Source organism: Cladophialophora psammophila (genome assembly GCF_000585535.1).
Source record: "Cladophialophora psammophila CBS 110553 chromosome Unknown aczJe-supercont1.5, whole genome shotgun sequence".
NCBI classification, from domain to species: domain Eukaryota; kingdom Fungi; phylum Ascomycota; class Eurotiomycetes; order Chaetothyriales; family Herpotrichiellaceae; genus Cladophialophora; species Cladophialophora psammophila.
In genome coordinates, this window is record NW_006912926.1 from 533,658 (window position 1) to 558,286 (window position 24,629).

At 52.9% G+C, this 24,629-nt stretch overlaps 10 protein-coding genes across 10 annotated transcripts; 5 read left to right on the plus strand and 5 right to left on the minus strand.

Annotated features, from left to right (window-relative positions):
• Positions 1-729: 729 nt before the first annotated feature.
• A1O5_03842 (uncharacterized protein) lies at positions 730-1,239 on the plus strand (the record flags this gene model as incomplete). The annotated part of the gene is made up of 1 exon (XM_007744452.1): positions 730-1,239. One exon carries the CDS (start codon positions 730-732, stop codon positions 1,237-1,239), a length of 510 nt encoding a protein of 169 aa, XP_007742642.1.
• A 682-nt stretch (positions 1,240-1,921) lies between these two features.
• Positions 1,922-3,571, plus strand: A1O5_03843 (uncharacterized protein; the record flags this gene model as incomplete). The annotated part of the gene is made up of 1 exon (XM_007744453.1): positions 1,922-3,571. The coding sequence occupies one exon, from the start codon at positions 1,922-1,924 to the stop codon at positions 3,569-3,571; it is 1,650 nt and encodes a 549-aa protein (XP_007742643.1).
• A 759-nt stretch (positions 3,572-4,330) lies between these two features.
• Positions 4,331-6,340, minus strand: A1O5_03844 (uncharacterized protein; the record flags this gene model as incomplete). Its single annotated transcript, XM_007744454.1, has 1 exon — positions 4,331-6,340. One exon carries the CDS (start codon positions 6,338-6,340, stop codon positions 4,331-4,333), a length of 2,010 nt encoding a protein of 669 aa, XP_007742644.1.
• A 395-nt stretch (positions 6,341-6,735) lies between these two features.
• On the minus strand, positions 6,736-8,247 carry A1O5_03845 (diacylglycerol O-acyltransferase; the record flags this gene model as incomplete). Its single annotated transcript, XM_007744455.1, has 1 exon — positions 6,736-8,247. The coding sequence occupies one exon, from the start codon at positions 8,245-8,247 to the stop codon at positions 6,736-6,738; it is 1,512 nt and encodes a 503-aa protein (XP_007742645.1).
• An 862-nt stretch (positions 8,248-9,109) lies between these two features.
• Positions 9,110-11,539, minus strand: A1O5_03846 (ABC transport system ATP-binding protein; the record flags this gene model as incomplete). The annotated part of the gene is made up of 1 exon (XM_007744456.1): positions 9,110-11,539. One exon carries the CDS (start codon positions 11,537-11,539, stop codon positions 9,110-9,112), a length of 2,430 nt encoding a protein of 809 aa, XP_007742646.1.
• A 624-nt stretch (positions 11,540-12,163) lies between these two features.
• A1O5_03847 (cell division cycle protein 37) lies at positions 12,164-13,747 on the plus strand (the record flags this gene model as incomplete). The annotated part of the gene is made up of 1 exon (XM_007744457.1): positions 12,164-13,747. The coding sequence occupies one exon, from the start codon at positions 12,164-12,166 to the stop codon at positions 13,745-13,747; it is 1,584 nt and encodes a 527-aa protein (XP_007742647.1).
• A 918-nt stretch (positions 13,748-14,665) lies between these two features.
• Positions 14,666-15,355, plus strand: A1O5_03848 (uncharacterized protein; the record flags this gene model as incomplete). Its single annotated transcript, XM_007744458.1, has 1 exon — positions 14,666-15,355. The coding sequence occupies one exon, from the start codon at positions 14,666-14,668 to the stop codon at positions 15,353-15,355; it is 690 nt and encodes a 229-aa protein (XP_007742648.1).
• Positions 15,356-16,625: 1,270 nt separating this feature from the next.
• A1O5_03849 (uncharacterized protein) lies at positions 16,626-17,849 on the plus strand (the record flags this gene model as incomplete). Its single annotated transcript, XM_007744459.1, has 1 exon — positions 16,626-17,849. One exon carries the CDS (start codon positions 16,626-16,628, stop codon positions 17,847-17,849), a length of 1,224 nt encoding a protein of 407 aa, XP_007742649.1.
• A 301-nt stretch (positions 17,850-18,150) lies between these two features.
• A1O5_03850 (uncharacterized protein) lies at positions 18,151-20,894 on the minus strand (the record flags this gene model as incomplete). Its single annotated transcript, XM_007744460.1, has 2 exons — positions 18,151-19,359; positions 19,470-20,894. 2 exons carry the CDS (start codon positions 20,892-20,894, stop codon positions 18,151-18,153), a joined length of 2,634 nt encoding a protein of 877 aa, XP_007742650.1.
• Positions 20,895-21,203: 309 nt separating this feature from the next.
• Positions 21,204-23,166, minus strand: A1O5_03851 (uncharacterized protein; the record flags this gene model as incomplete). The annotated part of the gene is made up of 3 exons (XM_007744461.1): positions 21,204-22,466; positions 22,520-22,884; positions 22,929-23,166. 3 exons carry the CDS (start codon positions 23,164-23,166, stop codon positions 21,204-21,206), a joined length of 1,866 nt encoding a protein of 621 aa, XP_007742651.1.
• Between the last annotated feature and the right edge of the window lie 1,463 nt (positions 23,167-24,629).

The window sequence follows — 24,629 nt, forward strand, 5'->3', positions numbered from 1 at the left end:
CCCACTACATTCACCTTCCCACCTCCCCAGTGTTATGGGGTTTCGGTTTTTGATTTGATTGAATCCAAGTTGCCCAGGGACAGGGGGGTTTTGGATCCCCTGAAGCGTCATCATAAGTCATGAGGTTCACGCCCTCCTCGCGGATGTTTAGATTCTCGATAACTTGCCCCCGTTTGCATCTGTCTGTCTGTCTATCTACCCGCTTCGACCATTTCCTGTGCCCTTAAAAACTCTTTCAAAAAAGCTAGTGTAGCTTGCGATAGCTCTCCTTTCCATTTTTCTCTGCCTTTGTCCCTTTTGCTTTTCTTCGCACCTCAGCCTCGTTGGCTGCCGCACAGTATACCCTGCGATACTCGTTTACAAGGTGCCCGGTGCATAATCGCTTGGACTGGGAAGGGGGGTAAGCTTTTGCGACGGAACCTGCCATCCACGACGCATTGAGATTCCGCGGGATTCGCTCTACACACCGGATCTTTCGTAGCTATTGGAAACGACGAGAGCCTCTTCCCTTCTTCCTCGATCCCGATCGGCGCACCGACCCTGCATACAGTACGCTCCGAGTAACTTTCCGAAGGAGCTTGTTCGGACCTCAATGTAGAGGAATCTGCCCTAGCCATCGCCCGCGTCTTCGCGTCTTCTCATCACCATCACTCTTTTCTATCCAACAATCTTCGACTTCAACCAATTCGCAAAAGACTTGGAAAGACCCGCCAAATGCAACGCTTCGAGATGGCCACTGATCCCACCGACCCTCCGGCCCTCCACTTCCTCGACACACTCCTCCCCTGTACCTTTCTTCTCTCTACATTCGGCTCGCTCATCACCTTCACCACCGCCGTCGGCATCTTCGGTGGGCCGCGGCGGTACTTTGGCGAAATCCAGGTCTTTATCGCTCTTGCATGGTTGTTTTTCATGTTATCTCTGGCAATGGCAACAGTCACCAGCATGGCTTTGGCCTTCCACAGACGACATGTGAGAGATGCCTTTGAAAGGGGGTATAAGTCCTGGAGGGGCGGGGCGGGGAATCGCACGGCTGGCGAGAGGTCTGTAGTCTTTGGGATTGTTGTTCTGGGCCTGGGAGGAATGTGGCTTATGTTGTTGGAGTGTCTGGCCTTTGTGTTTTTGAGTCTGTCGGTGGCTGCGTACTGCCTTGCAGTGGGCTGGATTGGGTTTGTCGTGTCTGCGGCAATGATGATTCTTACCGTGGTATTTTGGGTTCTGATGGGACAGAGAGATTGAGACAGCAGTGCAACGAGAGAAGAAGGCGCCATTCTACGGAGACTGGGGTCCATTTCTGGGAAATCAAATATGACTTGTTCATGGCCTCCCAGCAAGCCATGACTGGAAGTGGTCTATCTTACCTTTGATACTTAACTCTTACTTTCATTTTGAGACCAAACACGTAAAGTTCCCAGGCTCTTATTTAGGTGTTCTTCTAAGGCGTTGGCTAGGGTTTGTGAAATCGACCAAAATGCCTGTTCATATTGCCTACATCCCGTAAGCTGTACTACCATCGGAGCACCGTCACACTCTGAGTGGTCTACCATTGGGCGTTTGGTTAAAATTATCGACAGCGACATAAATAAGGATAGGCGCAGGTAGAAGCATCAGAAGCAGGGCGATTGTTGGCAATCTTGATCCTGGGAATGGGCGTGTACGCCTGCCTTCGACGACCAACACTTGATATACCAAAGGGGCAGTAAGTCAAGTCTCCCCGGGTCTCCCCACCGAACGAGTAAATAGTGCCCCCGCACATTGGGCACAGGACCAAGGAAGGCTTGGCATGTTTGCAGTCGATAATGAGTTTGTGACGTTTGCCCCCCTTGTCAACTTAATTTATCTCCTGCATTGAGAACGGTGGACAACTACACACACACTCTCTCTCTCCACTGCGTTCCAACTGGTAAATCGTGACCAAGTCATGGATTTAGACCATGCCCTTCCCTCGAAACGGCGCCGGACGTCAAGCGAAGACTCATTCTCATCCAGAAATTCCACGGCCGAACCAAGATCGCACCTTCAGACCCTGCGCCATTCAGATTCCGCCCGTTCTGGCCGAGACGCGAGGAGAGGGAGAGGATACTCGAGTTCCAGGAGCGGAGACGTCAGTCGCGATGACACACCCAACTTACGGCGGCCAAGAAGTCGCAGTCGGTCGCGTTCCAGGAGGAGTTTGAGCGGGTCCCGAACCCCAAGTTCAGCGTACGAATCTGGGCGAGAGCACCAGCCCCGTTCAAGATCACGGTCACAGTCACGGCGGAGGTCAAGGTCGAGGTCAAGGTCGAGATCCAGAACATATGACTCCTCGCTCGATCACCCACGTTCACACTCTCGCTCCAGACTTCCGTCGGCATCGCCCATCCCTCGCCCAGCCGAAAAGCCCAAGTCTCTCACCTTCACCCCTCTGGTTACGATCCCGCGTGCCCACGCTCGAGGAATCACCTCCATCAGATTCTCCCCCGACATGACTCTCCTGGCAACCGCGTCCGCCGACAATGCGATACACATCTACTCCGTCCCCCCAAACCCAATATCCGAAACACCATTTAAGCACATCCGCACTCTACGTGCGCATCTGGCAGGCGTCAACGCAATAGCTTGGTCGCCAGTTGGGCCATCCTATACCCTTGCCTCAGCCGGCGACGACAAGTCTATCCTCCTCTGGTCTCCCCTTTCATCGGATTTCCCAATCGCGCCCTCGCCTTTAATAGGTCACAGCAACTACGTCTATTCCCTCGCTTTCTCTCCTAAAGGCAACATGCTTGTTTCTGGCTCCTTCGACGAAGCAGTCTTCCTATGGGACGTACGCTCTGGCCGTGTGATGCGCAGCCTTCCCGCGCACTCTGACCCCGTCGGTGGCGTGGACTTCTTAAAAGATGGTACTATGGTCTGTTCCTGCGCCGGCGACGGATTGATTCGCATATGGGATGCCGGGACAGGGCAGTGTCTCAAAACGCTTGTCGATGAGGATCGCAAGGCCGTTACGAGTGTCAGATTCTCGCCGAACGGGAAATTCGTGCTTGCGTGGACGTTAGATAACTGTGTCAGGTTGTGGAATTACATTGAAGGGAGATGTGTCAAGACGTATCAAGGCCACGTGAACCAAGATTACAATCTCAGCGGAGCAGTTGGGACTTATTCTTACAAAAGTGGGAGCGGACAGAGGAGATTGGAGGCATTCGTGGCAAGTGGGAGTGAAGATGGGGATGTCGTGGCGTGGGATGTCACAAGCAAAGAGCTCCTCTGGCGGGGCAAGGGACACCGCGATGTGGTTTTGGGGATGGACTTTGGACGGACGAAGGATGGGAAGGGCTTGCTCGTGAGTGGTGGGAAGGATCGCGATCTGAGGATTTGGATGCTCGAGGGCGACGACGAGGGAGATTACGACTTCTTTACTACCACGGACAAGCAAGGCTTGGAAGGCCGCGACGATGACATGGACATGGACATGCAAATGACAATGGATATGGCCGACATGGTCGACGGGCCAACCTCACGAGGCAATCACGACATGCACGGAGATGCAGGCGGAGGCGGGGTCCACAGGAACGATATGGTCGTCGATGGGTGAAACTCCCATTCGATCATCCATACGGAGTCCACAGTAGCTTAGCCAGGTCGCGAGACGAAGAAGAGCTCTTACTGTAGGTATCTCTATTACTCGCGAACGAGAAGCCTATGTGCCAGATACAATTTTATCCTGGGAAGGGCGTGAGCGAAGGCGGCTCTAGCCTGAGCAGGATTGAACTGCGCACTAGCCTGACAGAGCACACCTTGAGCACCTTGCGAATAGGTAGTACGGACTTACAGAGTACAATGAGCGATTGCCTCCGTACTAAGAGGGACTTGATCTGGCTCCCTCTCTGGCAAATCGACAGTACGTAGTACGTACCACATGGCAACCCTCTTGCGCCCCTTTTCTGGCTTTCATTGTGCCCGGCCCTTCCAAGTCTAACATGCGCCTATCCTGTCCCTGTCCTGACTTGTCCTGGCGCTTCAAGGATGCGAATAGAAAGATCCGACGCATCGCATCACATCGCATTTTCGTTCCAAATCCGACAAAAGCCCGACTTTCCGCCCATCCCGTTCAATCTACCTTGCCCCGGACGTCTCGAACTCAATTTGTGGGAGGGGACTCGGTCCTTTTTTGTTTTTTTAGGTTTTGCTAGCCAAACACTTGAAGAGACAAGAAGCTTTGGCTTGTGGTTCGGCATATAGTAGAGTAGAGTAGAGTAGAGTAGAGGCGCGGTCTCGGTCCTAATCCTGCGCGGGTATATAGTCGTTCACGACCTTCGCAATCGATCTGCCTCCGACAAAAAGACCACGACTACTATCGTGGAACGCGATAGTTCCCTCTTGCTTGCTCGGCCTTGAATCCTTCGCTCTGGCTTGGCAGCGGCGCTCGCCTCCGCGAATTGCCACCGGCACTGGCACCGGTACTACCAGAGATGGTGGTGGCATTTATCAGTGCACCTGCGCCGTTGCCAGAGAGGCCTGGGATACCTCCACCTCCTCCGATACCGGGAATTCCAGCAGCAGCCGGAGCAGAGCCGAGGATAGGAGGAGGCGGCATCTGACTACCGGCGACCGGCGGAGGGGGTGGGAAACCGGGCAGCAGGTTGAGTTTCGTGAAGTCGATCGGCGGTACAGCGGAGGTGCCTGGTAGTGGTTGTTGACCGGCTTGCTGCTGCTGTTGGGTCAAGGCGAGCAGGCGCTGAATGGATTCGGTGTCCATGCCTGGTACGGGAGGGAATGGTGGGATTGGAGGAACCGTCGCGTGAGTCTGGCCTTGACTACCTCGCGATGAAGGCCGGCCCAGGTTACCAGTTGCACTAGCATTGCTCTGCAACCCTGACAAGAGAGATAATGGTGGCGGAGGAACATTACCGATGCCGGGAATCGGTTGCGCCGTCCCATTCATTCCTCTACCAGGGAGACCAGGCAACCCTGGAATTGACAAGCCTGCGCCAGCGGTGGCTGCTTGTCCCTGATTTGCCTGATCTTCCAGTCCCTCTGCCTCATCTTGCTCTTCTTGCTCCTCGAGCTCCTTCGCCTGCTTCCTCCCAAACTTTCTATCCCATGTGCCCTGTGCTTCCGCCCCTTCTTCACCCAGGTGAAATTGGTCTTTGAAGCAGGTCGTCTGCCCGGGCTGTGCGCGGGACCAGAAGCGCGTATAGTGGTCATTAGAGCCCGATGCGAGAATATGCCCTAATGGGTGCCAGTCGATAGACCAGATCGAGGAATCATGCGCGTGAGGAATGCGGTGGGCAGGATAGATTGATTGTGCGGGTGCGGAGCGTGGGTCTGATGATGCATAGGGCGAGGTCGTTGTGGAAGAGACACCAGCGGGTGTATTTGGTTCTGTGAGTAAGTAGGAATGCAGGGAGCCATCGTCGCCGCCCGTGCTGATAAGGCTGGGGTGAATTGGGTGCCACGATAACGTAGTCACACCTTTCTCATGGCCTCGCAAGATGGCAACGTCGCGCATCATACGTAAGTCAAAAATGCGGGTTTGACCGTCTCTGCCGGCTGTTGCCAGTAACTGGTCGCGAAGCCGGCTGAAAACTGTGGCCGTGATGGCGTTTTTATGACCATGCAGCGTGGTAAGATTCCTGCAGGTCCGAGGATCCCATAGTCGCACGCTGTGGTCTTTGCTTCCCGAGACGACAAGGCCTTTTGTGGGGTGCCAGTCGCAGGCTTTTACGTCCCAACCATGCTCTGTGAACGTCGATTCGTTGGTGGAAGAGGTGAAGTCCCAGATTTTGAGAGTGTTGTCATCAGAAGCGGTGACAAACTTTGCATCAGAGGGCGCAAACGCAAGATCTCTAATTGGCGCATCGTGGCCCTTGAATTGATGGGGATTGTTCAGAGTTGGTTGTAGATAGTACACGGTGCCTTCGTCGTTTGCTGCGACGAGCCAATCCTTTCGATTCGACCACTCGGCAGCGCGTAGAGAACTGGAGCCCATAGCAGTGACAGTCTCAAAGTTGAAAGACATGCCGTTCCATAGCATGAACTCTCCATTGTGCACACCGGCAAGAAGTCGACGGCCTTCGGGCATCCACCGCACAACCGTCACCGGCTTTTTCGATTTACCTAAAGAGGTGTGAAGATGGCGAACGGGTATCGACTCAGCAGGGGCATCTCTTCGAGCTGGGGGCGGCAATATGTCGATAACATAGCTTTGGCTAGGTCTTTCTTGTTCATAGTGATAGCTTCCCTTGTAAGGTGGTTTTCGGTTGCTCATCCACTGAATCATGGAGGAGCCATAATCGGTAATTGGTCGGGGTCTCCGTCGACGGAAGCCGCCTCCTTCTTGGTCATCGTAGACATTGGCCATGGTGTTTAAGACCTGTATTCATCGAGAGGGAAGTTCAAGAGATGGAGAGGTGGGCGATATCACGAGGTTGTTTTCAGGTGCTTTGGACGCCAGATACTGAAGGACTGCGCGCTCAACATGGGCATCCTCAGATGTGAAAACGATCTGATTCTTACACACAGAGAATGAATTAAGGCGTAGAGCGTACTAGGAAACGAGTTGGAAATAGATGGTTGGTGATGTATGTACCCGCGAGGCCTGAAAGGGCAGAACCGGAAGTTCAGTGGTGTATGTGGTCACGTGAGGAAGTCTGGGAGACGTGGGTTTCTGGCCCAGTAAAAGTCTGTCTGCTATTCATATCCTAAGGACCTGCCCCTTGAACAATGATAGTCCCAGTAAGTTGTGCTACAGTCTAGTCACCTCCGTACCTTGTTGAGCTCTCCATACTTTGCTTGCCAAGCGAAGAAATAGATCATCGCAGCCAGCGGTTGTCCAACAAACACGAAATTGATCCAAAAGATACAGTTACCAATAACCTTTCCCGTCCCATCCATCTTTGCTAGAGGTTCTGTAATCTGAATCAGAGGTAGCTGCAGCACCATCCCAAGAAAAGCAACTCCGAGAATATTGTGTGAGGGCACTCCCACGGCGAGCTCGTGGAGCAGGCCTGAGAACACAAAGACCCACGCACTGGCTGCCCGATGTGACCAGCCACGACCAACCAGAGGGGAGTAGATATGCCTCCGCATGAAATGATAGACCGGCTTATTCCAGGTGGACCAGTACATCTTGAGGCTTGTGCTGTTCCACCAATCTTCGTAAAAGACTCGATCGCCAAACATCATGATCTCGGCCAGTGCATTGAGAAAGGACTGAAACAGGGCAAAGAATCCAGCGAGCCAGACAATCAAGGATATAGTGGACAGCTTCATTAAACGTTCCGCAATGGAAGAGAAGTCGAGCACGGCCATGCCATCCAGCGAGTTGCGCAAGACTGGAATCGCGTACTGTGCACAAGTGAGCCAGATGAAGACGCAGAGGGCAACGACTTCACCGGCCCGTTTGAAGAAGAAAGTCCATCTAATTCGGTCTGTGCGTGGGTAGTATGGTTGATAAACCAGTGTGGGTGCCCACCAGAAGTAACACAAGTTAGGAAGCGTAATGTTGCGCGGATAGGGACATTCTGAGTAAATGTCAGGAAGGGCCGATTCAGGGCCGCCAGGGTTCAACATGGCATGGCGAAGATCTCGGTTGGTGAAGGCATATGAGCAGGTCTTGAGCCACACCACGATGGCGTGGAGCTCGCTGATGGTCCCTAAGCCGGGATTGTGGATGAAGTAGTAGACCACGAAGCTCGAGATGAGTAAAGCAAGCGACGCATTCAAGGTATGAGCGACAGCAATCCACCACCAAGCGTTGAGGAACTCTCTTGTCTGTTTTTCCGTCTCGGGCTTTTTGTTGGCATCTGGATCGCTCTTCTTCCGTCTTCCAATGACTCCTTTGGCATTTTCCATGGCCACTTTCTCGATAATGTAGGCGACAAAAAGGTGACATGGCGTGAGGGCATAGAGGGCCAGAGCGATCTTGATATCCTGATTTCGAAGGTTCGACTTCAGAGTAATGAGGAGTCCGTACTTTCTCGCGTTCTCAATGACCAGCCGCAGGTTCATGACTATGATGGTCAAAACCATGAGATTGCGGAATCCTATAAAGCTCGGCGTCTTTTGGGCCTCATGGCTCAGACACGATGGACGAACTTGGGAATGCAGCGCTGCAACATGACGGTACTTGCTGCGGATCTTGGGTTGTTGCGGCTGAGGTTGATCGGTGGAGGGCTCGGGAACCGCGACGGGTGGTTTGACATCGTGGAGACCTTTGGCTGTGATATCTTGGGTCTCTGAGATCAGGGCATGTACGTTGTAAGCCATGATAGAAGGCGGAACCTGCATGTGGTTGCTGTCTACCGGCTGGTGGTGAAGTTATGTACTTTCCCCTCTCTTTCAACTTGGACAGTGGATCAACCATCAACCATGATCAACAAAACCGGGCCAATTGCAGAGGAGGAGAAACCCGGCAAAGGATGGATACGAGGGAAGGCGGCTCGAGGATGACATGACGGAATGCAGAATTGAAACGGAAGCAATGAGGTAGGAGGAGGACGGCCAGGACCCTTCTGGGCGGATGGCAAAAAGGTACGGAGTAGAGGCACAGGCACAGGCACAGACGCACATGGCACGCAGTCGAACACAAGAGGCATTCTCGGACCAAAGCACGAAGTGACTTGCGGTTGGGAAGTGGAGGGCCATTTGACGGCCACCAAAGCCAGTGGAACCTTCTGTTGGGCAATCCGCAACATGTCGGATTGGCCGATTCCATTCTTCGCGAGCATGTGGAAATCCCAACTGTTCTGTACTGAGGCCTTTTCGTCAAGAGGGATTTCATAAGTATTCGCACATTTGGCTTTTCCAACTTCTGAGTAGAGACGGCCTTTTCGTTCTATTCACGGTACACGATTTGGACCCAATTCCAGGCACATACAGCACGGGCCGACGCCGACACCACTCCTGTAACTCATCACAGTTACCTGTACAGCTTGGGTTCCCTATACAGACACACGTGCTGCTCCTAATTTGTATATGTGCGCTCATCCTCAGCAGCTTCGTGAACTCCGAATGATTCTGTCAGGCAGAGAGCAGGCAAGCAGACCGCCCCGACCGTGGCCACGTCGTCCAGGCAGCTTGATTTAGTCTCCCAATGCCACGATTGCCGGGTCCGGTGGGAAGACGACATTTACGTCTTCTTCTCTTGCACTGCTTGCTTGATGGTCTCTTGCGCTTTGCTGGATTCGAGGTCCTCCTCACTCTCGCCCTCGCCCTCACTCGGTTCTTCCAGTTCCACTTCGATCTCGTCTTTCTCCGTGGGCGGCCCTTTAATATGTTCCGGGTCGATGGCCAATTTGTCCACATCATCCTGTGCTCTCTCGCCGCCACTCATTTGCCATTCCATCAACTTCGTGAAAGCACCTTCGGGCCGACTGCTGAGTTCCTTGTAGCTACCCATCTCCGCAACACGTCCATCGCTACCCAGACATATAATGGTGTCAGATCGTTTGATGGTCGAAAGACGGTGCGCAATGGAGATCGTTGTGTTACTACCTCTCAGCAGCGAGGCCAGTGCTTCGTTGACCAAGGTCTCGGACTCTGCATCAAGTGCAGATGTGGCCTCATCCAAGATCAAGATGTCGGGCTCCTTGACCAGGGCTCGAGCAATGGCAATGCGCTGCTTTTGGCCACCAGACAGCTGCGTGCCCCGGGCGCCCACGGGAGTATCAAGTCCTTCTGGGAAGTCGCTAATGAATTGGCAATTGGCCCGTCTGGCTGCACGCATGATCTCTGCGCGGGTTGCATGAGGGCGGCCGTAGGCGATGTTCTCGGCTATGGTGCCGGAAAACAAGACTGGTTCTTGTGACACGATGCCGATCCTACGTCTGAGAGATTTGACGTTCATCGTCGCAATATCCCTGCCATCGATCAAGATGCGGCCCTCTGTAGGGGTGTAGAACCGCAAGATCAGAGAGGCAATCGTGCTCTTTCCACCGCCGGATGGGCCGACAATGGCGACATTGGCGCCCTGAGGGATTTCGAAATCCAGATTCCTAAAGATACTCACTGCCGGTCGAGTAGGGTAGCTGAAGGAGAGATTCTCGAACCGAATGGGACCTCGTGCTGATACCACCTTTTCACCTTTCGTGGGAGATATGGTTGGCTCTCTGTCCTGCAGTTCGAACAAGCGCGATGCGGCTCCGACGCCTTTCATCAACTCCGAGTAGAACGACGAAAGCCCAAAGAGCGAGGAACCTGCGTATGCAGTGTACATGAGAAAAGAGGTGAGTTCACCAATACTGATTGTTCCACTCGACACCATACCACCACCGACATAGAGAAGCGACAGTATGGTCATGTTGCCCATGAATCCAGTGGAAGAGAAGAAAGTGGCACTGATGATCGACTCTCTCTTTCCCAGCTCGAAGATCTTGCGCACCTGCGTGTTGTACCGGTGGACTTCGAGAATTTCACCTGCAAACGCCTGTGAAGTTCGCACATTGCCGAGCCTTTCTTCTGCAATCTTCGTTAACGTGCCGACGTTCTTTTGAATCTTTCGACTCAGATTCCGGATCGCTCGCCCATAAAAGAATGCACCAAGTGCGACAGGGGGAAACAGCAGCGCCAGAATACCGGTCAACTTTAGGGACACCCATGCCATCAAGCCAAAGCCAGCAGCTCCACTGACGAAAGCGCGGAGTCCATCAGAAAGATTTTGGGTAATTGACTTGCCGACGATGATGGTGTCGGAGCTGAGTCTGGAAATCAAGTCGCCTACACGATTTGCATCGAAAAACTCGGCATTTTGAATGTAGGTTTGCCGGAACAGGCTGGATCGGAGTCTCGCCACAATTCTCTCGCCCACAATTCGAAGGATGATGATGCGTCCGTAATTGGCCGCCGCACCCGTCGCCAGAATACAGACAAGGGCGGTGTAGAATGTTGTCAAGCTGAGCCCAAACAGCATATCAGACTTCTGCTCCAATTCGGCACCCTCCGTTTTCGCACCCCCTTTGGTCGCAATATCCAGGATCTTCCCAATTGAAAACGGTATCGACATGGTGATGGAGGACGAGATCAGGAGCAGGAGAAATGCCAGCGTAAGGACTTTTGCTTCTGGACGTGCAATCTTGATCAACCGCCATATCTCCCCAAACCCAGCGTTCTTGCCCGCGGCACCTTCTTTTGACAACCGAGCGCTGAGATTCACGTGCGAGGCCTGATGTGCTTTTTCAGATCTGTGAAATGCATCCTCGTCATCCGCGTCATCGATGGATTTGGATCGCTGCTGCTCCTTAATAACCGGTGTGGGAGTTTCGTATAGTGTGCGACCGCTCGAAAAGTATACCGCCCGGGCAGCTATGCTGGGTTGAAAGGGCACACTGAGTTGATATGCCCTTGGCGCAGAACCGTTGAGCAGCTTCAATGAAGGAAATTGGCTCGAATTGCTGGAAGCCTTCGACCGTGCCCATCCATGTAAAGTGCGGGATGATATCCGGGAGTGTCGAGGAGAGGAATTGTATAATGAAAGAAGGATATTCTGGTCAAGCTGGTTTAATCGAGAGCCATGTTGAAAAGGCCTGAAAGCGAGCAGCACCGAGGTGCGCGTAGCAATCATGCCTGTAAGAGATCGAGGGATCCTTCAGCGGACTAAAGATATGGGCGTGTCCCTCCTTCTCTTCATCTCGGCCCCAGTAGTGTAGGAGGGGAGGTGCCAGTGAAGCTGGGACGTCGAAAGGCGCAATGAGAGCATTGAAGAAAGGTGAGAAAAAGGCGCCTGTGTCTGCGACACGGATGGATCAATGACGATTAACCGGCCGATGAACGGAGACGCGAGACCGAGCCCGAAGCTGCAGCCAAAGCTCTTAAGCAACTGACTAAATAGGTGCCTAGCGGGCCAGCTAATTAGGTATCACTCTGCACCTAAGGCTCAGAATGTAGGTAGCCCCTCCATTCTCTTGGTGTGTGTGCGGCTGTGCCTGCAACCCGCGGCCATTACGGCCACATCCCCACTACTTGTACGTATTAACCGGGAGTGGCACTTGGTTAGATGGCAAACATCGAATTCACCATCACCCGACTCGAGGTGTTCTTTTCTAGAAGGATCTTTGTCCTCACAAGGACTCGAGAGGCTCAACAACAAACAACAAACCAAGGTTGGATTTTTCCATATACTTGGTCGACTTCTACCCTCCGACTATTTGCCCGCGATTGACACCTCCCTCCGTAACTTCGCTTCGCCATGCCTATCTCCTACGACAAGTGGGATAGGCTCGAGGTATCAGACGACTCTGATGTCGAAGTGCACCCCAATGTCGACACAAAGAGCTTCATCCGAGCCAAGCAGCGCCAGATCCACGAGCAGCGAGCACAGCGGAAGCATGAGATTGAAACCCTCAAATACGAACGGATCGTCAACGACGGCCTGCTTGAACGTATCAATGCCTTACTAGACGCTCTGAAGAGACATCAAGAAGATGCAAACAAGAAGAACCCAGACGAACTAGTGTTTCAAAGTCTGATCGAGAGTGCTGGTGATCCTGCCAAAGATGAACCGCCAAAACCGCCGGAGGGTGTTTATACACACCAGAAGGAGCAGCCAAGGTATTCTAAGATGATGGGCGCCTTGGTTGATCAGGTCAAAAACGAGATCGATGAAAACAAGGCCACATCCACAGATAGATATGGAGACTTTCTGCAAGGGGTAAATGGTCATCTTAGCAAGGTTCAGAAGCTGCAGCAGGACCTGCTGAAGCGGCTGGCGCAGCTGGAGAAGGAGGTAACTGCCAAAATCACAAGCGAGGACATCCATTTCGGCTTCGATTCGTCTCACATTAACAAGCCGAAGCCAAAGGCGACCCCTACTGAGAAGCCAAAAGCTAAGGAGAAAATTAAGACTGAAAGTGTCGAGTTACTTAATGCACCTAAAGGACTAAGCTCACAAACACGGGAGGCTCTCAAGTCTGGGGAAGGCGCTGTTTCTTCCGGTGCGGAGGCGGACATTGAAGATGATGCTCTCTTAGACAAGCACGAAGACGAGGAAGAAGATGAGGCCAGCATCAAACTCACGCCAGAGGGCAAGCAGTTCGCAAAGATCAAACTTGGAGACTATCGGGCATGCCTACAATTCATCTCAGAGCATCCGGACATCGTTAATGAGAAGACTCAAGATGCACTCATGATTGAAGCCTTCAACGCTCAAATGAAAGGAGAGGATGCTTATGCGCGAACCTGCGTGCACCAGAGTCTCCTGATCCAATATTGTCGCCAACTGGGTCGAGACGGGGTTGGATTATTCTTCAAGCGCATCACCACAAAAGGCCATCAAGCAAATCAGGTGTTCAACAAGGATTTGGCTGAGACATACGGCCGCATCAAGACTCGTGCGGCCGAATTACAGAAGGAAGAAGCAAATGAGCCAGCCGGCGTGGAGCAAATCCAGCTCCATGCTGTCGAGCCTGGAACAGAAATCCACATCAACGTGCCGCAAGCTGGCTCGGATGATCCCGTCGAACAGGAGGCACGGAAAATCTTCGACCGTTTCCCGCCGGGTCTACAACGCGCGTTAGAGAGTGGCAGCCTAGACGAGGTCAACAAGGTGTTGGGAAAGATGAGTGTAGATGAAGCTGAGGAGATTGTGGAGTTGCTGGGTCAAGGCGGCATGCTCAGTCTACAGGAAGGAGTGATTGACGCCACCAACGAAGAGGGTCAGAGGAGACTCAAGGAGATTGAGGAGGAAGAGAAGCAGAGGAAAGCTGAAATGGCAAAGAGTGTCGAGGCAAAAGGTCCCGGGTTAGGGGAACCTGGTGAGGCTGTCGACTCGTGAGATGATATTTTCATGTCGCGTTGAAAAGAACCGTACCTAATTGTCGCAAATGAATATATGAGGGCTACAGCATTATACATAACGAGACACCTTTTGCGCTTAGCAGAGCAGAATGGCTTTAAAAACTCTCATCAGCCGATAGTCTTTGCCCTTCTCTCTGCTTGCAGCCGATCGTGGAATCTTTCTTGTCAGACAAAAATAGCTGTGTAATGGGGCCGCCGTAGTGGGGTTGAGGGGTTGAGGGGGGGGTCAAAGGGGGGTGTACTGGGCTCGCTGGGTACTGGGTTTGCTGGGTGTACAAGGTGCAGCAAACAAAATCCACGGTCAGACAAAATCTTTTGCCCTCCTGAAAACCTCTCCTGAGCAGCAAAGTCCTTGTCTTCTCTCTCTTGTGGTTGATGATTGCTTCTCTTCCCCTCTTCAATCCCAGCTTCTTCCACTCGTGTCCGTAAGGCATTCATCCGGCAGAAATGACCATCGAAAGGATAGTTGCCTTGGTGTGCCTTGTCAACCAAAGTTCTCTCTCGCGCTCAGCCCAACTCGATTGGCTCCGCACACAAAGTTCCTGAACTAATGCACCTTGTCACCAATGCGCAGGAGGCCGTGAGGCAGTGAGGCAGACGCTCCAAGAGCCTGGCATCCAATGGCGTCCTTCTCGGTCATCGTTCAACTTTGCTCAGCCCTTTGCAGCATTATCAGTGAATGCTAATGCTACATGTCATAATAAGATTCAAAGGCCTCCTTCACCTCATCATGGTTGTCTGTTGCTCTTCCAACACTGTTGCAAACGGACCACATGGATGTATTTCCCAGCTCACTGACCAGACATCTTTTCGCGATTACTTAGGCCATATACACTGTGTCAACCACGACCCAAGGCTACATAGCTGATATCCGATCTGGTGTCGCCAGGGCAACATGTCAAATCATGGCGAAGATATGGATACCATCGATGGGGTGGTACCTGTGTACCAGCACGCCGATCAAGTCTCCCAACCGTGGAAAGGTGTTGGACCTAGGCCTCAGCAATGGGCCAATATCAAAGATATCTTCACCCAGCTGTACATTAGTGAAAACAGAAAGCTAAAGGATGTTAGAACGATCTTGTGCAAAAAGCACGGTTTCAATGCTAGCGAGAAGATGTTCAAACGGCGAATTACAGAATGGAAGATCCACAAGAATTACAAAGCAAAGGACAAAGAATTTCTGGCGAAACGCGTCAAGGCATACGTGGATGCTGGACACGATATTCAGTCGATCTCATTCCGTGGAAGGCCACTGAAGCTTGATCGAGTCAAACGGCATTGTCGCAGCGACAAAAGGTTCACTCAACTTTGGGAACAGCTGTCCCAAAGTCCAGAATCCATTTCTCTCGGAGATATCACAATCAAGGACGAGTCGCCGTCTCTCGTCATAACCAGGTCAAGGACCCTTCCAAACTCTAGCACATCACCCGAGAAATCTGATACCTGTATGCAAGATGAAAATGGTAGCAGATTCGGCACCATGACAGTCAACATTCTCCCGCCGACTGATCTGTACAATATGCAAGCTGCCCTTTTCTACACCCGAGAGGCAGTCCAATGGCAGTTCACGACTTTCAACTGACTCAAGTTGAATGAACTGCAACGTCGATTCCCGAACTCCATTCCAGAAGAGGTAAGAGCGGGACAGACAGACCAAATATCAGCATTTTGGCTGGGTCTCTACCGTGGCTTCGAGTACCTTCAGACCGGAAGATCGCCTGATGCGTGGAGGAATTTCGACATCTGCTGTAACATGGTCCAGCCGTTGATACATTTTGCACCCCTTCAACTATTATCGTGCCTGCTGGTACACTTTGCAACTCCGTGGCCCGGCATGGCTGCACTGGAGCAGCACTTGTTATGCTTTATCTCATCCATGGCAGCAAGCGCGCTCGGAAAACACCATCCTTATGCTAAAGTTCTAAGTATGATGACTATGGCTGATCATCGAAATCATGTTATTGAATCAATGATGCAGCTGATAGTTGAAGGCTACAGCACTCGACGAAAGCCCAGCAATTCATCGCTCTTTGCCTTGCGAGTTGACCAGATTGACATGCTCCGACAACGGAAGAGCTTCCAACCTGCGCATCACATGTGCCAGCAACTGATCAAAGACAGTCAGTCAATGCATCCTAAACGGTACAGGACTGCACTGGCGGCTTTGGGAAGGCTCTATGCGGATCAAAACGAGGAGTTTGCCGTCGAGGGGGTGGCGCACCGCATCCTCCAGCATGAGACGTCAGATTCGGATTCGACAAATGGTGGAAGCGCAGCTTGGGCTTGTGATCAGCTCGCCACCCTGTGCTTGGCTCGTAAAGACTACGCACTAGCTGAGCGATATCTTCGTCGGGCGGCGTGCATGTCTTACACCAGACTCCCGCACCGTGGTCCTTCGACAGACTCTTTCGTCAAGAGGCTTGATTACTGTCTGCGGCAACAAGGCAAGAAAAGCAATCTCAGCAAAATACCTGAAGAGTTAGGAAGGGAGTTCGGAAACACCGCTCACTCATCGTAACTGGTAGTAGGCAGGTCACAGCGTTTCAATTTATTGGCGCTCCACCGGCGCGAAAACCCTTGACGTCCACAAATACGTTTTGGAAAGAAATTGAGAATAAGTTGTCTGGAAGAACCTGGACAGCATGGCAAGTCGGAGTGGACCAGTGTCTTACCCAAATAAGACCAATTCCGGCTGCGCATGCTCGAGACTGACCACCACCCTGAATCAGGAGGAAAGGCCTACCTAGCTCAAGTCATGAAGGATCTTGCGACTCAAAAGCACGTCTCAATGCTTCCTCAACCTTCGGGGACTTGCAATTTGAGCATTGCAAGCAGTTGTCCACCATACCAGAATGCCACCTTCATATTCCCGACACGCCTACTTTTGTGAACTGAAGTTCCCGGCCGTCGAAACCGTCGACATATTAAACGGCAAATCAAATTTTCACCAATGGCACTCTCAAATCCAGCCCATTCTGTTGTCTAATCCCTTTTCTTCAGATTTGATGCTCGGAACCTGGACGGAACCTCAGTCCCCTTCATCCTGGAACCCCAAACAGCAGGCATCCTTTGACGAAGAACGCAGAGAATGGCACGGTGCGAACATGGCGACCTGTCGCTTCATCCGCGCGACGTTGGCCATGAATGTGAGTCCATTTGTCCGCCAATATACTACTGCAAAAACACTTTTCTTCCACCTTGTGTGGCTTTACGGAGAAGACGCAGGGATTGATTCTCAAGGTGGCCCTCCTGTACCTGCGAACGCTGAAACTCCAAACGCAAAGAAAGGCCGTGCCAGTCTTCTGGCCGCACTGGAAGCGAAAAGAGCCATGGACTATCTGCAACCTGTCTGCGCGACCCTCAAGCCATCTGCTTCGACCTTCCCAGCTTACAGAACCAACAGCAGCAGCAACGAGGTTTCTTCCATTTCTTCGTCGGCGACAGAAGCTCCTACCTCTTATAACAAGTTACAGAAACCGCAAACCACAAAAACGGCAGAACCTGCGCAGGTGCCAGAGCAACATGCCACGCTAGTTCGTTTGCTCGAGCGGTCCCGCGTGTCTCCTAACCCCAGTTTGGAAACCATCCATGAACGCGATGAGCCCCATCCAGGAAGGCGTGTGCCGTCCGGCTATGCGATAGATTTCGACTACGATCTTTCCAGGGGAGATCGAGACCGGTCCGGCAGGAGCATCAGCCCTTTTTCTCGGACTGACTCGGGCAGTGAATATGACGATGATGAGGTGCGCCTTCTCCCCGCGGAGCAAATGACAAGTCCATCACTGGTGTTGTCTATATCCAGGACCGCTGACTCATGGGACCAGAATCAGGATGAGTGCCACCTCGAAGACATCGACGTCGCTGAATCCGCATCGCGGCCAAAGAAGGGTCAAGTCTCTCATCCGGACCTGGAGCTCAGGCCAGCAAAGACAAGCATTACCTCCATTCTAAAGACCGTCACGGCAAACAAAAAAGCGAGGAAGCGGGACAGATTCTCCTTCTCGTTCCCTCTGCGCCGGTTAAGTACGGAAAGGGAGAAATCCAGGAGCAAAGGCAAGGGCAAAGCGCGGGCTTGACCAACTGGGACGAATATACGATGGCAAACTTTGGCAGTTGATCTGGATGAAGTATGCAATATGTCGAGACAGTATTGATTTTCCTAGGACGGGAGGAGAATCATGTCTGTCGTTGATCAGCTCGGAAAGGTTTTTTCCATGGATCTATTTATTTCGGGGCGGAGCAGAGCAGAACAGAGCGTAACAGAACAGATAGGAAGTGGACAAGCTTCAACTTCTAGGATTCGTCCCGCCATCATTTCTATCCCCCGTCTCCCTAATTATCTAATTGCACGGTCAAGCAAGATCATCCCTCTAGCCATCACCAGTCCAGCCGTCCCCCATCATCCCCATCCCGTTGATGCCCTCGCCCTCCTTCCCTCTCCTTGCCGACAAACAGCCCATAGAGCCCGCCGCCGACGTTGTTCCGCACGGTCTTCCATCCGCCCTGTTCGCCGTCGTCCCGCTCTTTCATGTAGTGGCTCAGGTCCGGCGAGAGCATCGCTTCCGAAACCAGCACCGGAGTGGTGTACCGCGCGCCGAACCAGGATACGCCGTCGTCCTCTTTGCTCTTCTCCGTCGGGCCAGATCTCGCGGCACGATTAGAAGACCGTCTCACCTCTTCTTTGGCGGCCTCGCCGTCGAGTTCGGCCCCAACACCACCGGCAGCGACGACGATGTTCTCCTTTTTTGGACGTCGATCAACCCTCACGCCCTGCCGCACAGCCTTGCTGACGTCCTCGTCGAAATAGTTGAACGGCATGAACACGACGGAGCTCGCGCTGGTGTGCATCAGCGTGTTGGGGATGTCCTGGCTGCTGGGCACGTGGTGGCCGCCCAGGTTGAAGTACACGACCAAATCCTCCTTCTCCACAACCTCACGGTCGGCGACCATCTTTGCAAAGTCCACGAGCGGCGACAGCGGCTCGAGCGCGTTGAGGTGGTGCGCCGAGCCCGGTTCGGTCGAAGGGTGGTTTCTCAGGATCCACAGGTCCGACGACGACCACGGCGCCGAGGCGCCCAGTGCTGTCGAGTTGACGATCGTCAGGCGCGCTGGGTTGCCCATCCCTGTGCCTGGCAGGATACGGTAGGCGCGAGTCTCGCCCCATTTGTTCGTGTCGTTCGGCGCGGTGATCAGGTACATTTCCCCGGAATTCTTCGGCCAGTCGAGCCCTGTCTCGTGCGTGACGGGCCTGTGCACCATGTGCATTGTATTCCGCAACCCAGGCACTTCGGGTCTATCCCAGTGGTAGGTTCTCTGGAGGGGTTCAATCGACGTGCGCACGACGGTGTTGGCGGTGCCGCAGATGTCAAAGTCGGCGCGGAAATTGACGACGTGGTCGTGCATGGAGGTGTGCAGGGCAGGGTGGACGCGGTAGCCGTATTCATTCGCGGACGAGTCGCGTTGTGGGAGCGGCGGGAAGGAGAACGAGGTGGAGGAGCGTGGCTCCGCGTGGAATGCCCCGAATATGTAGCCGCTGGCCCTGAGCTTGACCTCGACAGAGCCGTCGAGGTAGAAGATGTAGTCGATCTATTGATCGGCACACGACATGTCAGAGAAAGGAAACTCTCTAGATGAGGCTGAAGAAAACAAGGGAGGGCTGCTGGCCGTTGGCTGCTGTCTGGAGGGAGGGGACTTACCGTGTAGTCATAGTTCCCGACCGTGCTCACACTCCTCACCACGAGGTAGGTGTTTCTGCTGACGGTCGCGCTGAACGCCGACGTGTGTCTCTGCAGCGGAGCGTCCGATGTGTATTCAAAGACGCAAATGGCGTTCCGGTTCGTGTACATCTTCCCGCCCCGGTGGTACGACATATCCATATACTCGGCGTGGCCGGGGCAGTCCAGCCCCGGCACGAGACTGAACATCATCTTGCCCATACCGAAGAAGGTGTCCAGAAAGTGTAGGCCAGATTGCATGGGTTCGACGCCAGCGTAGTGGGCCAGTGCCTCTTGCAGGCCGAGTTGGTAGATGATCCGAGAATTGTTGTAGCGGATGTCGAAGAGCGACAGGGCCGTCGCCTGCGAGGTCGAGAAGTAGAACGAAAACCCCATCCAGGAGAGGTAGTTCTCTGACCGGTCGAGGCGGTACCGCGGGCCGTAGGGCTGGATGGAAACCGGAGGCGGCATGTCTCGTTCTGGGGTCGAGGCGGTGAAATCTTCAGTATCAGTCCACGCGCCGTCTTCGTTGACAGTGAGGCGTTCAAACCCTGGAGATGCCATGGCTCCTCGGAGCATCGTGACATTGTCATAGAGGATCCCATTGTAGAACCACTCGCCCGTCGTCCAGGTCTCGGGGCTCGCGCTGGGCAGGTTCAGCTTGACGTACAGCCCCTGGGGCAAGAGGCTGCGGCCGTCGGATTTCATGCCCGGACCGAAAAACTCCAACCAATGTACCATACGGCCTGAGTCGATGAGAGCCGGTCTGGAACCCATGACCAATCCATTGGGATCGTCAGGATCGTGCCGGTTAGTCTTCGCGCCCAAAAGGTCCAGAGTAACATCAGACGCATCCTCGCCGATGGACAGCGCCCATTCGAGCAGAGCAAAGACATCGGAGATGGGGCTTTGGACATAGTTGCGGCCAGAGTTGTGGCAGTACGTCAAGGGCAGGATTTGAGTCTCATTGGACGGGGGCAGGGGCCCGACCATATATTCGACAATAAAAGCGTCGTCGTCCTTGGTCTCGACAACCGAGAGGCGGGCCCAGCGGTCCGGGATAGGGCCATTGTGGTCCAGATAGTCGACGACACTGGATTTGTTGGGTCGTAGAAGTTCGATCAGATTCAGCGGGCTGCTTCCTCGAGCGCCGGTCGAGTTGAATATATTGGTGTTTTCATGAAGCCATATATATACCTGCGATGCCTCAGCTTCGTCCAATTCCGTCCAGGGATTCTCTGCAGGAGCTTGGAAGTGTCTGTGAGGATGCTTGGATGAAGCAGACGAGTAAAAGGGTGGTTGCCTGATCGGGCCAGAAGTGGAGGCCGAGAGAAGTAGGAGATAGGCGAGGCTGCACAAGATAACGGCGGCAGAGATGGAAAGGCCCAACAGCCTCCACGACGCCATGGTGGCAAACCTCCCGACTGTCTTACACGAGAGAGAGAGAGACAGAAAGAAGAAAGAGGACAACGGCCACGACAAAGTATCTGTCCGTGGGATCTCGTGCTGATAGACATCAAGCGGAGATGCCCTGATATATACAGGCACGGCGGGCTACAGTCTCCCTGTGAGGTATAGCTTCGTGTTTAGCCTGGGAGTGGGAGTCGTGCGTGCACAATTCATGTACTTGTACATATCTCGACTAACGTGGGATGCCGCCTGGCGGTCCTGAGGTGCAATTATCTTCCCGTATATCTGCTCCGTACAATATCTTCTTTACGTTGCAACAATCCCGTCAGGCACTCGAAACTCTTTTGCGATTTCGTCCTTGTTGACCCCCTCGCCATCTCCGTTTGTTGTCACGACCTTGTCCTCGGTCACTATCAATTTCTCGCCCTTTTCCAACGGCTCGTGTGTGAAGCGAGTGTTGTTTAGATACCATGTCAAGCCTTCGACGTCGCCCGCCCTCTCCGCCGCCGCCCATCCGTCGCCGAACCATCCAAATTCGTTTCCATCAGCCGGAGTCATTTCAAAGTCGTCGAACCGCACCTTCTCAAGCGCCTTGACGGCGTGGATGCTGCTCCCGGGCCATAAGGCGGTCACTCGACCTCGCTTTCGCTCTTCTGCTGTCGCATTTGGAGGTGACGACTTGTACCAACTCCCGCATTCGGCCGAGAAGACCGTGCGCTTGAAGAAGGCATCACAGTAATTCGTAAAGTTCTCCACAACTTTCCTCTTGGGCTCAATTGTCTTGGTGTTTCCTTGTCCAAGTCTCTGGAGGATTTGCCCGACATAGTTTGCGATGGCTTCGATGATGATCAGGAGATTGCCGTTGCCTACACCAGCATTGGGGCCAAGTGACTGGAAGAAATTGGGGAACTGGTCGGTGCAAAGACTGAGGTATGTTTCCGGCCGTTCTTTGTAGCGGTCTTGAAGGTTGATTCCGCCACGCCCATATATGGGAAACCGACCTTGGAAAGACGTGTCGAAGCCCGTGGCACAGACGATCGCCTCGACCGGCCTATGTTTCCCATCAGTAGTCACGATACCGGTCTCATCGATATGCGAGACCTTGGTTGGGATCACGTTGACGTTGTCGGCAACCAGGGCTTCAAGATATCCAGGACCAGGAGTGAGTCGCTTGCAGAGAGGTGGGAATTCGGGGATGAGGTGTTCCGCAATCTCTGGTTTCTTTTCCAACCGATTCCTCATGTCTTGGTTGAATACTGACCACGCGCCTTCGTGCTCTTTGGTTCCCCGGTGCGTCAGAGCAAAGCAGCCTTGCATGCCGATTTCGAGGGCCTTGCGATACTTGACGTAGGATTCGGGGTCTTTTTCCCAAGCCTCCATTTCGTCCTGAGTGTAATCAAAATTCCCATCCTGTCCATCATTCCGCTCCCGAACGAGTTCATTGCCAAATGACGCCGCGATCCACGTCCGACCACGCACATAATGGTCCATGGATTTGACTTTGGGCTGCAAGTTGGCGACGATCTGAATACCACTACTGCCGGCGCCAATAACTGCAATATCCTTGCCCTTCGATATCAATCAGCAAGAGAATGTAAATCAAAAGATGGGGGGCAACTGACCGATATGTCGTAATCAGAATCCCAGTTTGCGCTATGGAGCAGCTTCCCCTTGAAGTCGTGGAGGCCTTTGATGTCTGGCCATTTCCATTCGTTGAGAACACCAATGCCGGTCATGAAGACGTCGCCGATGTCCTCCACAACCTCATCGGTGTCTAATCTTTGGAACTTGACGTGCCATTTCGAGGTTCCCTCATTCCATCGAGCTTCTACACACTTGTGGCTGAATTTCATGTATTTCTTGACGTCGTATTTTTCTGCGACCCTTCTCCAGTACTGGAGGATTTCTGGAGCGTCAGCGTAGAATTTGCTCCAGTGAACTTCTGACTCGAAGCTCAGTTGGTATGAATGAGCAGGAATATCTGTGCCTTTTGTCAATTTTTAGTCATTGCCCAGACCGAGTTTTACATACCACAGGCACACCCGGGGTACCTATTCTCAAACCAGGTACCTCCCACATCTGGGTTCTTCTCATAGATTGCAAGTTCCACTGTTGGTAAGAACTTGGGAAACTGGATTGCGGCGCAGATTCCTGAGACACCAGCACCGATATAAATGACTTTGAGTGGCCTCGGCTCGTCGATTGCTCTTTCCGATATCAAAGGATGAGCGTATAGGTCATCCGACACTTTGTACCCAATTGATCCCATCTTGACTGAGCTCTCCACGCAAACGATGGTAGATGTGGCGAACCCCTCAGAGCAAGGTCCAAGAATGACAATGAAGGTGATACGCAGTAGGTAGAATCCCTGGTATGCTCACGGATCAAGGGCAGCACTCTAAATCTAAGGGACGAGGGAGCGGGGAGGAGCAAAAACAGGCTGAGAGATCGAGAGACAAGGAGCAGAGGGGATGCTATTAGCTATTTATTGTCTCACCGCGTAATCTCCAAGAGGAAGGTGTATTCTCGCCATATCAACCTTCCCGTAGGCCAGAGCTCCAGTCCCATAGATCTGCCGGGAGCAAGGGGATCATAAGACAGTTGCAATACGAATTCTAGCTCGGTCTCCAGGAGCAGCTCGAACCTGAAAGGGAATCTCAAGAGGCCCCGCCCCCCTGGGGAAGGGATCGTGCGGGAAAATCGCCATTCAGTTGAGGGGCCAAAGGCTCTACAGTAGAGTACGGACAGAGCACATACCTAGGCAGATGGACTCGGTTGTTTGTGGGTGTATGTGGGTGCATGGTCTCCACGAGGCACGAGCTGGATTCTCGGTGCATTATCCGGCTACCTTACGAGAGGTTATCCCCATAGTGGGCTCTCAAGTGCGCACGTCAAGGTCGCCAACTGCGTGCGCAAGGGCGCTCTCCGCGGCATTGAGGATGGCACGGTGGGCTTGGTGGGATTTTTCCAGCGGTTTTCTGGCGAACGAGGTTCGGCGCCAAAGTGGAAATGGGTTGAGGTGTTCTAAGTGTCCTTGGGTGTTCTAGCATCCGGCGAAGTTATTATCAATCCTCTTTATCGTCAGACGGACACTTTCCGTTTTGTAAAGGTGCGTTTTTCTGGCGGCGTCGAAGGCTGAAATGCGATTTGAAGCTGGAGAGGAATCAGCTGCGAACCCTCCACAGGAATATCCCTATCCTTGATTTGATATATCTCTGATCTCTTATGAGCCGATGGCATTCCCGACGCTTGTGGCGTCAGACTCACTGTGGAGGGGCCCGAATTGCGGAATTGCATCGCATTGAACAGGACCACAAGTAGTAACAGAATCAGCTCCACATGCTAAATGTTGTTGAGTTTGCGCCTTGCATGTGAATTGTACCAAGTATGTATGTGTTCAGAAGATATCTCACTCCACTGGCTGATTGGCCATTGGGGGGATCGAGGTTTTGTCCCAGCGCGCCAGGTCCAGAAAATTTCGCTTGATACAAGCGCTTTCAAAGGCCTAAACACGACCGGAATTTCTCAAGCTAATCTTTTCCTGGTATTTGATTGTCAATTGCAAGGCTTCGATGAGTTTGGAGGTGAAAAGGGAGTGAGAAGCGACTAGCAAGGTAATGTACCGGAGGTGGCTGCCATCTCATATGTTGGCGATACCACCCCTAGAGTCATTCAGTGAATACGATAGCCTCGCTACCTAGCCAGGCAAAAAAAAAAAAAAAAAAGCTACGC